General features: G+C 38.3%; 1 protein-coding gene across 3 annotated transcripts in view; it reads right to left on the minus strand.

Moving 5' to 3' along the window:
• Positions 1-15,117, minus strand: part of NRG2 (neuregulin 2) — a 178,704-nt gene that overhangs the window by 22,320 nt on the left and 141,267 nt on the right. For all 3 annotated transcript variants that reach the window (XM_088131442.1, XM_088131443.1, XM_025169839.2), the window contains one exon: positions 900-1,002. In XM_088131442.1, coding sequence (XP_087987568.1) covers positions 900-1,002 — 103 coding nt within the window. The remainder of the gene's footprint in view (positions 1-899; positions 1,003-15,117) is intronic.

Raw genomic sequence — 15,117 nt, forward strand, 5'->3', positions numbered from 1 at the left:
GAAGATCTGGTTTTTCCTCCAGGCACTGGGGCCAGGAGATTAATGGAGTTGTGATGGGGTGGTTGATGGATGAATGTGAGTTTTATTAGGACCGCAATGTTGCTTATTGTTTTAACTTTTTTTAGTGTACTGTGTTTTTATTCTGTTCATCCCCCAGAATTCCTTCTGGTGAAGGCAGCTGTATAAGTTTGTTTAATAAAATAATGAATAAATAAACTGATCCTCCTGAAAGTCTGAAAAAAGTTGGGATCTGAACTTGGAATTCTCACTGGTATAACATTTATTTCAAAGAAGATGTTTGGCAAATCATGAAGAAATGATAATAAAGACAATCTACACATTGTATTATACCCCTCTTAAATTGGAACTTTTATAAGTTGCATCGGAGTGACTATAAACAAATTGTTACTTTTCTTGTGTTTTTACTTAATAATCCAACAATATTTACCAAATAATCTTATCACTGATTTGTTGTCCATATTTCCAAAATATATACATCAGTTCCACATGAAATATGAATTCCTTTTTCTTAGCTGCCAAATTTGCTGTTGCAAGATATTGGAAAACTAAATTTTAATTTTCTTTGATTCTTAAAGCACCCAGCAATTAAAGTCACTTTTAATCCATTTTAATCATTTTTGGCTATATCAGCAAGGCTTTTCTTATTAGATTACCATATTCTCTACAAATATTTTTACACATCAGTATTAAATACAGATGCTACAAGTGTTTGTACTCCTTTTTAAGATTATTTATAAAATATACCTATGTACTTCCAAATTGTTTCATTTTCCCTTCCCTTTTTCTTCTTTAGCTCTTTCCCTTCTTTTTTCTTTTCTTTTTTATTGTGTTCATTGCATTAAAAATTAATTTTAAAATTAATAAATAAAATCACTCACTTGGTTTTACAGTAAGCTACTACACATACTATTCCCACAACAAGCAATGCAACACAAATCCCAGTAATGGTTAAAACTCTCTTCTGATACAGCTCCTCAGCTTCTGCAAAGGACATAAAAATAATTGACAATTAAAATTTATCTCAAATTATAACTGCATTCTGAAGATACAACTACAGCCTTCCATGGTGTGGATTGGGATCTATCTACTTGTTTTCCTGAGATAGAATTTAGAATTCTATGGCTGTTTTAACATTGACGCTCTTCTTGACTTATATCCAAATCTTTCCCTTCTAGACCCTGTAAAATCAAAACAAGAAAAATCTACTTAGGCGTCTTCTTTTTTCTGAGCCCTCTCCTGTATGTTTTTCAATAACCCCTGATTGGGAATATTTTCTAGAACTTCTTAATAGCATTCAAGTGCTGTTTCCTGTGTAATTGGCTGAGGTATTACAGAAAATTTATGCTGAGCCGCAATGAATATACTTGTTGAGATCCAACTTTGGTTGGTACAGCAACCAAATGATAGTTTTCCTCTTTTCTGCCCCTCTCTGAGCCCAATATCAGAATTTAATGTCCCCTACTTTCAACGTCACTTTCTGTCAGCACTGAGAAGTTTCAGAAGCAGAAGCACAATCAGCTGGAATGCTCAGAAGACAAGGGAAGGGAATGTACATCGCTGCCTCTTTTAATAGATTTCTTTGCTATTCTGATCCAAGGTGAGAGGGAATGGGGCCTATGAGAATTCATGCGGCAGCCAACGTAGTAGAAGGGCGTGTAGAATATATACCATTAAAATGTACATCTCTATTGTTGCCATGAAGACAAAGGAGGAAAATACATTAGTGGCTCTCCTAGTATATGAGGTGAAGAAGGAAACAAGTTGAGCTAACTAGAGACATTGGTGAGAAAGAATGCTTTGTAACATCTGATTGTTTATAAAGTTCCTGCCATTTTTTTAGAATACCAAACTCATTGTGATGGAATGTCTAGCAAACCCTGGGAATACAGAGGAAGGATTGTTACCGAAAACATTCCTTAGTCCAGGAGAGGGGAGAAGCATGAGAAAGAGACTCAGAGTAACTCCATCTTAATTATGCTAGGTATAAGTTGATCTGGACAATTGCTTTGGCAGGCTTTCAAGATTCTGTTACATTACTCTATTAGCAATAAAGATCCAAGTGGTTCTTATTTCCTGAGTTTGCCAGCTTCAAAGGGTTTGACACTCAGTGACAATTAACTCCTTTAACCTTCCTAAGTAATGTGTGGCACTTTTTAGGAACTGGCTATTCGGACTATGTATGGTTTGAAAATAATTTGGAAGAAGTGCTTCAGTTCTTACACAACTGCAAGAATAGCAATTTTCTGTGATTCATTAAAGGAGCCCCTCTTTACATCCAACTGCTCTAGAAGGTAGGCCAGAAAGAAAAATTAGTTCAAAGTAAATAAAGAAGCAAATAAATACAATGAAAGTTCTAAGTGAGAGCAACCGTTGGAACCTATTTGGCTAGTGCTGAAACATCTGTGTTGTTCCTGCTCTGTTTTCAGGCTCACTTCAAAAAGCTAATGCTATCTTTTGATGCTATTTGTAGCACGGGACCAGGATACCTGTGACTATGTGAACCAGATTTGAGCAATAATGTCATCTCTGGAGATCCTGCCCCAGATGTCCCAACCATCACAGATGGAAACTGAGAAAGAATTGTTATCATGATGGTTTCCTGGGTATTGAATTCTGATTTCAGAGGCTTGCTTGGTGCTAAGGAAAGATACTTTTATTTTCTTAGGCTTTTTATTTGTTTATCTGTTTTAACCAGTTCAGTGCCACAATTCAATATAAACAAGTGAGATGTGAATCAAAATGTACAGTGTGGAGTGCTCCTCAGCATATCTAGTTTTAATTGGGTAATATTACCTATTTAGAAAGGATTTTTCTTTTCCTATATATTTTTTCATTGTAATTCTTCAAATTTTGAGGTCACTTTAGGTCATGCTGAAAGTTCTCTGTTATGTTTAGGTGGTCCATTATGGCTATATAAAGAACAACACTATGGGTTTGCCATTAATATATATTATGTCACAATATATAACCTCTTGGACAAGGTGCATTAGAAAATCTAAAATCTGACATGGAGATAGCCTTGGCTGCCCTGATGAATGGTCTTTGTTGAGAGACAAAAAAGGGTCTCTCCCCGTTGAATACATATCAGTAGCTTTTAACACCACCATTTTGACCACCATTGGTATCATCTTATTAAAATGATTTGGTAGGTTAAGGCTGAGAGCTACAATGATATGATAATTCCAACTACATCTGAAGAATTGGTTTCAGAAAACTGCATTCGGAGCTTTATGCTTAACTTCCCAGTATTTGAGCTGTAGTGACCTGCAGATGTCTCCTTATTCCAGTCTGCTCTTTTACTGAAGATCTTTGACTCATTAACTGGTATAGTGATGACAGCCAGCAATATTTCTTTGACATTAAATTCAAATCTTGCTGAATTACTGCCTGCATACAATAATAGGCTGGATGAGGCCAAGAAAGTGGAGCAGAATCCGGACAGCATAGAAGCACCATGGTGGTTCTTGGGTGTGAGAAGTTGGCATTCCACATGCAGTTTATCTCCACCTGAAAGAGCAGCAGAGTTTGAGGGTGCTCTTAGATCCAAACAATGATCTTGGGGGCTCGGACTATCTATTACCAGCTTTCTCCAGATTGCCAGCTACAGCATTTCCTGGATAGGTATAGCTTGGCTACAGTGAATGTATGCACACAAAAACACCAGACTGAATAATTGCACTATGTCATAATTGCAAGCAGTTTAGAATTTTCAAATGGTATAAAATTCTATCTAATTTTTAAGAGAAGCTACATCCCATAAGCTCCAAAGAGCTACATTGGCTGCCTGTTAATTACTGAGCCCAATTCAATTTGCTGCTGCTTATCTTTAGAGCCCTAATAGCTTGGAGGGAACATTTAAAGGAGCATCATCTGTTGTAACAACCTACTTGCTCATTAAAACCATCAAAGGAGTTCCCTTCACTCTGTTGTGATCTACAAAAAGGAAATTTTCTGTATGTGGCATTTTAATGGGAAATATACTGCTTTTTGGTACCAGTTTAAAACCTTCTTTGTAATCCTTTTATGTTTTTTTAAAAATAAGGCATCCTTTCAGAGGGAAATTCCCTACAAGATTCAATTAAAAGAAATGCAGTAAAACAACGATGGATAAAACTGGTACTAACACTCAGAAATCCGGCTTGGCTTTGCCCCCAAAAGATGCAAGGCAACTCCATCAAAAGGGTGCCATTGCTAAGAAGGTCTGCTCTCCAATTATTATGCAACTCTCATCTGCTGACAGAAACTTTCAGAATAAGATTTCTGAAAATGATGTGAGTTTCTGTACAGGTTTAAAGGGAAACTAGTACACTTGTCTCATGCTTTTAAGAAAAAGCAAGAACCAGTAACATTTTCAGTTGTGTTTTGGGCATGCATAATTAGACAAAAAGATGTTTAACCTTTGAGGAAATATATTCCTACTCAGTCTCAGCTGAAGTTGAGAATAACTGAAACCTGACAGTTGTGCCACACACTGGAAATATGATACCTTTGCCCTTACCAGTTTCTATACAGTGTCTGCCTTTTTGTGCTGTTCTGCTATTTGCTAGCTTAGATTTTACTGTTGCTGTTGTTTTCATGATTTTTAAAATTGATTCATTTCTTGTAAATTTCTTTTCATTGACAACCAATCCTGGTGAAGTTTATTTGAAGGGCACTATACTGTATAAATAAGTGATATTTCCCTCAAACCTGTTTAAAACAATCCTGGAATTCTGATATATAATTTAGAACTTTGGGGTTGCTAAAGGGGCACATGTAAAAAGCAAGAACTGGAAGGGCAATTACAAATCTGAAAAACAAAATAAATAAATAAATAAATAAATAAATAAATAAATAAATAAATAAATAAATAAATGTGTCTATGGCTCTTTAAACAGCATTTAAAAAAAAAAAAAGCAAGGGTAACTGGAATTCATTTATATTATTTCCTTGCCTGTTGAACCTAAAAATTATGTCTTTGAGGGGAGGGGAGTAGCAAGATATATTTTAGGAGGTAACAAAAGCAGAACTGTGATCCCTTGCTAAACTGAAGGAATGGTCTACAAGTGATCTGAGAATGTTAACTGTACAGACAATAGAATACATGTTTCAAGATCTGGCTATGCACTGTGAATTAGAGGTTCTCTGAGTGTGGTATACATCAAAGTAATGCCTAAAAGAGAAGGCACTATCATTTTTAAAGTTCATTACATCTCATAGCTGCTTGTCTGTCCCCAAGTAATTGTCAAGTTACCCTGCCTTGGTACACCTACTAAGTTATTACTGAAAATAAGAGAAATTAAATTAAATATATTTCATTCAGAATGTATCACCTTTATCTCTCTCTCTCTCTACACACACACACACACACACACACTGCCAGAATATTGTGGGGACCTGAATTAAACACAATTCTTTAGATGTATTAAAAGATTATCATTACAGTTGCCTTTCTCTCTCTCTCTTAAAAGCATACAGAGCTCTGTCTTTAAATATTATGTGCAGACCCATATAACAGAGCTCTTATGACTACTTTGGTTAGGAAAAAACACTACAGAAGGGGAACGTTTAGTGTATAGGAGCAGAAGGAGAAGGGGGTTCTTCATCTATCCATTCATCAATCCCCCTTTGCTTCTGCATGAAAAATGTTTCCTCCTAAGGAACCTTCTTGGGCTTGCCCCAAGGGGCAGGCAATACAGTAGATTGCCCAAGCTCAGCAATTTGATAATCTCCAAGGCAAACCTTGCCACCCTCCTCCTATTGGAGGGCAGAAGGTGGCAGCAGGGCATCTGGGAGAATTGAATGTCCAAATCCTCTTATGTAAGATGTCCATTTTTCAACATCAACAGAGTAAGTTTGAATGCAGGGTGAACTCCATTTTTCTTTGAAAGCTCTTGGCCATAAAATCAATACAAGCTAGTAGCAAGGTTAGCATGAAAGTCTGGGATTGCCGCTCATGGGGTTATGAATTATTATGCCACAACATGAGTCCAAGCTCCTTTATTTGGACACAGCTGTGCAAATAAAACAGTATTGCCATTAAGAGTCTAAAAGGAAAGCCTACACTGTATTGTGAAGTTTAATATTCTGTGGAAAGTTAGAATCAAGGAAAGAAAAAAAAAAAAAGAAAACAGTCTTAAACTAATTTTAGTGCCTTTATCTAAATTTTACTTTTGATATGCTGAAATACTCCAGTGTGCATAAGTTAAATGCAAGTACTGGAAATAAGAACTGGAAAAGAAGACAAAATCTCTCTTCTTCCCCTGCTCTACTCTGCTCTAGTATTAGCTGGATCCTATGCCAAGATTCCCCCAAAGTCTTAAGCATGCAGCAGATGCAGGATCTGCAACTAATTGCTACATGATAGTATTTCAAGACTAGGCAACTGTTTAAACAAAAGACATACTACATTTGTAATCTTACATATACTCCTAAATTATATGTTTTCAGACACTACTGTGTAAATTGATTCTCTATTATGCCAGTTGTTTTTATTTTATTCAGTCAGTTCAGTGGAGCTACTTTGGGTATAGGAATACATTGCAAATATGTGATTAGTATAATATTAATTTATTTTGACTTTTCTTAAGTTCATTTGGAAAGAAACAGTGATTGCTCTTCTTTCAAAATTAACTAAAGCAGTCTTCCTCACTCTGGTACCACCCAACTCCCCCCAGATAAGAGAAGTCTGTATTAGAGAATAACAATCAAAATACCCAGAGTTTTTGTATGTTTGAAATGCTTTATATGGGAAGCATAGATCAAAAGCTCTGAGCATAAATTCCTGAATTTTCGAGGCAAAATGTACTTAGTGTAGAGCAATCAGAGGATTGTTTTCCATTTTTAAGCCCTCCAAACGTCCTGTGTTGTTCTGTGTTACTTGTCAGGAAGGCTGTGTGGTGGCAAGGGCAAGACATTATTTTGTTCTATGATGCTCCACTGTCATAGCTGATGATTGCCATAGTTCATATTTTTTATGTCAGTGCCTCTCAGTAACTTTTAAGCAACTGGAAGACATTTTGTAACTGGACTGCTGCTCTCTGCTCACTGTGTTCTATTTTATGACACACACATCAGGAAGACTTCTGCTGATTGGTGCTTTGAGGTGAAAAAGAAAAAAGGAAGATATTTCTTGGAGGTCTTATTTTGTTTTGGTTATTTTATAGGCCTTTTGGCATGTTTTGTTCTGGTTATTTTATTAACTGTCTGTATTTCAACCTTCCAGGCTTTACTACTGAAGAAAGAAGGTAACAGATTAATTTGAATCATGTACCACAAATTCATTCCTTTTGAGATTAATGGAAACATCTCACAGCTGCTCTTTCAGTTGCCACGGCCAGGAGTCAATTTGGAGGAGGCAAGACTAACATCTCAGACTGTAGTAGATTAATATATTCCCAAGCAAGAGGCAAAAAGTGTTGGTGAATGGTCTCCCTAGAATGAAAGGATAGGGAAGATTCTTACCCAGGAAGCCCAAGTGAGCGTGGGGCTGGTGTGGGAAGGATAGTAAATGAGAAAGAGGGAGAAAGGGTGATAGAAGGAAAGGTGGGAAAGGATTTGGAGGCTGGTGAAAGTGGCATTGCCAAATATTAGTCTTCAGGTGACTGATTATGAGTGTTAGAAGGATAGTATAGGACCTAGGACTTGCTAATCATGTCAAGAGGACTTGCTGGTGACTTTGTAGACGAGGAAGAGAGTGAGAACATTTTAGTGGTGCCTAGTTATGGGAGATATGGGGGGTGGGTGGGTTGTCAGGCATGAGAAGGGAGGCCAACAACTAGGTGCTGGGTCCCATTTCCAGACCAAATGCCCATTCTTGGGTCCAGATCACAGGTGACATCAAGCTACTTATGGTGAATACCAGGCCTTTTTGTAATAAGACCATGTTCATCCATGTAAATGTCTGTGTGTTGTTGAGCAATAAGGATAAAGTGGGGGTTGTGCTTATGTACCAGTCACTCTGCTGCCCAGAAGGATCCTTTCTAGAGCATCTGGAGCTTGTTGCCAGACTGGTTTTGGATTTTCCTTGGCTGTTGGTGCAGGGGAATTCAATTTCCATATCCTGAGAGGGAGTGGTCTGGGAGGGCACAAGCGTTCATGGGCTCTGTGATAACCATGGGCTTGCCCCAAACAATATCTTGCCCAATCACACAGATGAACTTACTTCTAATCAATTGTGTGATTTGGATATGAAAGACATCAAACTGAGATCTTTATTGTGATCAGATCACTTCCTGGTCCAGATGAGATTGATCACTGCCTACTGCTTCCACCGGCTGATTGGACCATTTAAGATGGTCCATTCCAGATGTGTAATGGATCCAGAAGGATTCCAGAGGGACCACATTATCTTGTGGTCTCCTGGAATTGGGAGACAGCCAAAAACTTGATGGGATCGCCCTGTGTACCTTGTCTCTACTGACTGGTCTCAGGGGCTTCTTCGTTTACTGAGAATCTCTGAGAGATGAAGGAGGAGAAGCAATGACTGGAGTGTCAGTGGAGAAAGTCAAACAGCAAATATGACCCAGCAAAGATGCACACTCTTGTTTGAGCCTACATGCTGATAAAAGAGCATTTGTACTTCTCTGTTCTTATTGCATCAGTAGGTTGCCTACGTATATAAATAAGTGATCTCACCCAGCAGCCTTGTTTAAAGTTACATGTTTCCTGTTAGGGAAGGATGGGAGGGAGATCTACCACTTGGCTACTGTGTCCTGTCAGTATATGTTTTTGTTGACAAAGTCGCTCAGATTGGCCACACTTTTAACACTCTGTAAGCGCAATCTGACATGGTACCTTGAGCAAAACATTTACAATATTATCAGGGATTCTTTTCAGCTTTTGGATTCTGGTGGAGATGAATGCTACCACCTCTGGGCCTGACCCATGACCTTCATGGCTCCTTTGGGTTGTGAACTGTGAGTGACAGGCCGGGTATGGGAGGTAGTCAATGAGGGAAGGAGGCAGTGGTATGTTCCATTCTCAAGAAATCCTACTTGCACTCAACAGTTTTAGACAATTGCCTTTTTAGTGAAGGTAGTGATATAGATACCTCAGCTACAGAGTGGTCTTGAAGAACTGGATTATCTGGACCCCTTTTAGTTTGGATTCAGGTCCAGGTGTGGTACAGAAATGGCATTGGTTGCTCTGGTTGATATTAATTTGGGAGTGTACCCTTCCCAGTCCTTTTAGACTTCTCAGTGCCATTTGATACCATCATCAATGTTATCCTTCTGGGCCATCCCTGAATGTTGTGAGTTGGGGGAATTGTGTTTCAAAGTGGTCCCACTCTTGTTCATCCATCTTAGGGTTTCCATTCACTAAGTAGGGGCACACTAATGTCAGCCTTCTGCCATTTTCTATGAAACTAGTCACCTTCCTTCCATTCATCCCTGTAGGAACTTTCATCTCCTTTTCTAGGGATTTTTATAAGGTGGCTGAGATGGGACCTCTGGGAGGTTGGGTCTTCTGTCCCTGGCTGGATGTCCAAGCTTATCATATATGCAGCACCCTCTAGCCTCTTCACCAAGCCTGCTATGTCCTGGAATCATCCACCCCTTTCTGTCTTTTCTTCCATAAGGAAAGCTCTCACAGACCCACTCTTCTTAGGACTCTTTTCTGTTTTTCTTGTTCCCTTCCAAGCCTCCCCTGCCTAGGTAGTTCAGATCAGTGGTTCTTTAGGTGGGACATATGCCCATGCCATATTTCTAGAGGGCCACAGTTACCTTTTTTCCAGCTAACAGTGACTTATGAGGAGTGTTACACAGGAGTATTTGAGTCTCAGAAGGAGGCCATGAGCAAAAAAATGGTTGAGAACCCCTGGTCTAGATAGATAGATAGGCTACTAGAAAATCTTCCACTAGGGTCCCTCCCTTTTTGTCTGTCTCAGGATGAGGCACCTCAGCATGTAGTACCTGAAGAAATCATTCAAGGAATACAATGTTGAATATCTCCTCCTTGGTTCAATCACTGGGCCTGAACCTCTTTTTCTTAAGATCAGCCAGGCAACTCTAAAGTTCCTGTGCCCCTTCATAAGGGTTATAGGTATGTTATATGTAAAAACATAGGATTAGGTTTAGGATTAAGATAATAAATATAAATGTATACAATAATAGAATAGAAAATAAGAAATAGTCCCCCTCCCATATCCAGATCCTGGGAAACTTTCCTTTTGAACAATAAAACACCCCCTGAGGCAGCAAAAAACAATCAAACCTTGTGTCTATGGTCTATACCAGCCCAAAAGAACACCCAGAGGCCCCACGATTTCTGGGAAAGCACATGTGGAAGGTTGCAAGAATTTGGGGAGGTTATGGGTGTTCTTAGTCTGAATGCTTATATGTCATTTTAATTTCTTTTTCCACCAAACAGTGGGTGGGGGAAACACACTTCTGCTTCTTAATGGTGCAATTTTTAGAGTTTCTGAAGAATGAACAAAAGGGTCTATACCCAGCCAGCTGGCCAAGGAGAGTCAATGCATCAATTTGGGCTTCACATTCAGGAAGGAAGACTCCAGAACTATCAGGAGACTAGGAGTTGTTACTGTCAGCAGCTTTGGCTTGTCAAATTGTGAAACTACAGCTATTCATGCACTTTAAAAACTTGAGATATTTAGCATAGGAGTGCCAAGCTTTCCAGGGTGTCCTAAACAAATTATAGTTCAAATTCCATTCCAAAAATGTATATCACTCCCTAACTTTTAAAGTGTTTTCACACATCATGCTTACTTCTCCTTTGAGTTTCTCTCCTGCTGTTCTTGTTAATGTCAGATCATTATGCAGAAGAAAAAGTGAAGAGGCATTAATTATGCAAATAAACTTACTAACAATGTAGATTTTACATTCACATTTCAAAGTCTGTTAAAGGAACAGTTGCTTTTAACCTCAGGAATGAAAGCACCTGGAAACATCTGGAATAATTACTGTGCTACATTTCAATCATAGAAGCCCTCAAAATGTTTATAGTTCAATGGTCACAACTAGTAGGTATGGATTTCCAATCTATAGCTGGCTTTTTGAAATGTGAGTGCATTAAAAAATTACAAATCTAGTCCTCAAGTTCAGAAGGCAATTTGTTCTGTTTTTCAATGAAACTGACAGGCCATCAATACTCTGTATTCCTTATTCTATTACGTTTTGAAGTCTACCTCCCCCTGAAATATTTAGTTATTTTATTTATTTATCTTTAATCCACCCAATAATGGATTAAAGCCTCAGAGAAACTCTCAACAACTTTTCTTTGCATACATGATGATCAACTATCAAATTATATGTATAATTAATGACCAATTATTAAATTATACAGTGTGAGCTAGTCCCAGAACTCTTCCACCCCATCTCAGTCTGTTATATCAATTAGTCCATACTACAGAGTTGCAGTATGCATTGATTATCCATCTTTGCAATGATTTCTAATTTTTTTATTTTTGGAAGGAGGGACACTCCATCTCAAAAACAACTGCCAAATCTTGCTATAAAGAATTGATCTCATTGAGTGCAATGTACATAATGAAGGATTCTAAAGAAAGGGAACCAGTTTCAGTAAACTTATTTAAGAATGTGGCAAAAGTTAATTCTCAAATTGGTAAATATACTTGCCCATATTGGGGGGGGGGGAATCAAGATATTGTGGAGATTTTCATGAGCTTATCATGGGATAATTTCCTTTTGAAGAATAAAACTATTAAGAAAATAATGTTCACTATGATTCTCCTAGTCATTTAGCAGAGTTCATGGATGGACTGATCAGACCTCCATTTGAGAACTGCAAAAAATGTCAATATTCAACCTTTTCCAACAAAGATTCACAACTAAATCTCATTACTGATGTATCTATCACTATATAGTTGTGATACTTTGGCATAACAAAGTATATTGCTTAGATGGAAACAAATTTATCACTTCACTTTGCAATAAGTAAATAATATGTGTACATTTATATGAGCCTTACAAAAGAATTACAGAAAGAACATAAGGCAATGCAAACAATAATTCAAAAATTCACTTAGATTGTAAGACATTGGGTAACACAATTGTTCATGTGATAGATAAATCTGTGATATTTTTGAATGCATATCACAAATTATCATTTTGTGATAAAATGTTAAGTGCAAACCAGCACATGTGACATAATGTCATCCATGGGCACCACAGGAAACACATGGCTGGCAGAAAGTATGAAAAAAAGAAGAGACAGCATGGCAAAATAGGTTTATTGGCACAACAGTCAGCCTAGAAAGAAATAGATTTTTAAATAAAGCGAAACAAGCATAAGTCAGGAAGGGATGTCAAAAACCCTCAATTCAAAATAGCAAGTCAAAATGTTTTTGAATCAATAGCAATGTCAATCCAAAGCCACTTTCCACATTATGCTTTTCATTTATACAAGAATTGCTCCTGGGAAGGATTCATAATTTACAGTCAAATTCCATATGTGTCTATTAAAAACAGATCTCACTGAATTCAGTGGGACTTATTCCCAGGTAAGTACGGAGAGTGTGGTAGCATAAATCTGATACATAAGCAGTCGTAGGCACAATTATCCTTTAATATGTACTTTTTTGTCATATAGCATATGAAATAGGAAATTAGCATTCCTAGGAACAAAAATAAACCAAAGAAGTGGAAAAGCGGTTTCCATCACAAAGAACAAGATGATAATGCATGGAAAACATTATATTCTCATAGGTCAGTTTGGAATTAGCCCTACTAAATACTGTGTGACTTTTGTGGCAACTGGAAAACGGGGAGAAACCCTCTGTGAGGATTGGGATGATTCCATCAGAGCCATTAGTAGTGTGTGTTTGGGGTGGGGGGAAAAGCACCGAGTTTCCTTTCCTTCTCTCCCACCAATCCAATAATGGTGCAGGCAGAAGCAGGAAGCTTCTGGGAGGCAAACCACTCCCATTCCTCCCTAATGCTCTCCCTCCAAATCCTAAATGGCTGGAAATCACATTGCTGGACTTCAGCCATTCAGATACTGATGCCCACTGGCAAAAGGGATGGGTATTTTAAAGGGTGGGAATGGGAGTGGTTGACCCAGCACTAATGATAAACAACTCTAACTCACCTTAATAAGGAAAAACAGAAAAGCATGGGGATTAAGAAAGATAGCCCTGGTTCTGTTCCTAAGAGCAGTTCCTCCACATAACCAAGCTTTGATATCTGTGTGCGCATTCAGCCGTTTGTTCATTAGTGTAAACAGGTTGATCTCCTCTTGAAACTAACAGAGTTTTTAATTAGGAAACTATGCACTTCAATTTCCAGTTGGAAAGGGGTAAGAACATTTTTCCCAGGTTTTGTTTTTTAAAGATGGTAATTCCAGTGGCATGGAATTATACCGAATAAGATAAAGGGCAGCTGAATGAAACATCATGCATTCAATGAATACATGAAAAGTTACTTAAAATGCATTCACTGGCCATGCTGTCCCACCCCGTCACTAAGTGCAATGAAGCAGCCATTTCAGGCAATAGACCAGCCCTCTTAACTCACCCATATCGAGCAGAAGCTGCAACAGGGCATGTTTCACCATATGTGGTGGTTGCGGTGGCCACTTACACAGTCAGTCACTGTAGCCACATCACAATGGGTCACTCTGAAGACCACTGACCAGTGCCATATATAGGAGAGGTGATTGGCCATTGAGTGGCAGTGTTACTGGCTCCTGAGAGGAAGCATATGAGAGGGAGTAGGTGGGTCCCTTTGGGCTACTATGTTTCTCTGGCTACTTGCTCTGCAGGACAGTGCGCTTTCTGGTCATCCACCTGGCAGTTATGCATTCAGCATTAGTGAGAAAGTGCTTCACTGTATGCACAGTTGTTCATAGGTAGCATTCTTCCCCCCAGCTGGAACAGTTATCATTGAGATTCATATACCTAGTGATCCTCCCTCATTAATGTAGCCACTGTTACTTTGGCATGTATGGTCTGTGGCATTTCCCCACTCACACACATTGAAGGCATAACTGTGCTTGTATGAACGCTCCTGTAGAAGCCTGAGGTTGTACACTGCTGGATTATATTACGGCACTGGAATTGGGGATATTTTTCATGTTCCTTCATGTAAAAGTCTAGTTGCTTGGAAATCAGAGAGAAAGGTTTAACACAGCTTAAATTACTTGTTATTTCCCCTGCCCTACTCCTGCAGTCTGCACCCATTTAGTCTAATCTTCTACAGAAAATGTTGACGACATGCATAGCAGGGTGTAGTGCAATCTCCCCTTTCCCATTTTACTAATAGAAAACCTTTTGGAGGAAGAAGCAAATTGGAGCAATACAATTCAGCTGATCCAAGGGGGCGTGCTGCAATATAGTATTGCTGTTGGGTCAATCTTTTTAAAAGAAATACTTCCAAACCAGCATGAAATTAAAGAAGGTGAGAAGAAATGGTTCCAAATTTGACTTTGTTTGGTTTTGGAGAATTGCTACAACCTTCTTTAGCACTAATCTGTTCTTTACTGGAATTTTTAACCACTATTACTGCTATACAAGTCTGTGATCTTCCAAACTGACCTAGGCAATTTTTTGATCTCCAAAACGCACAGGCTAAAATGGCACAGAAGTGCTACTGAGCTAGCACTTTACTTCCGGTCTCGCTGAGGCTCACAGAAAAGTGCTGCAGTGCACTCAGGCACACTTATCTATATTTATATTAATATAGATAATATGCATGTACATGATTTTCCCCCAAACTGTGCCAGAATAGAGATGAATAGCTGATATTCTTGGTCATCCCATTAAAACTGTAAAAACATAATGTGAAGAACTGTGGTGTCTGATTAACAAATGAATGGTTTGTTTCATACCCTTTAACTCTAATCCAAGATGCTCTGCCAATACAGAAAAAGGAAGAAAAAGAGAAGAGAAACAAATTTGTAAGAGAAATTTCCAAATGTTAAAAGAAACATCAAGCATGTAGTTAGAATAGCTTGCTTTTGGCTAATCAACATCAGAGGGGCAGTAACAAAGAATACAGTATTGTTAGCATAAGTATAAAAAAAAGCGCGCACACACACACATACACAGACATGTCAAGAATCTTGCTATGTGAACTTTCCTTCTTGTTAAGTATTCTTTAAGTCTGCACCTTCAAAAAGGATTCAGAATAGGTATTTCAG

This window comes from Python bivittatus, unplaced genomic scaffold (assembly GCF_059951505.1).
Source record: "Python bivittatus isolate LINGU-HERP-01145 unplaced genomic scaffold, Pbiv_v1 ctg000960_np1212, whole genome shotgun sequence".
NCBI classification, from domain to species: domain Eukaryota; kingdom Metazoa; phylum Chordata; class Lepidosauria; order Squamata; family Pythonidae; genus Python; species Python bivittatus.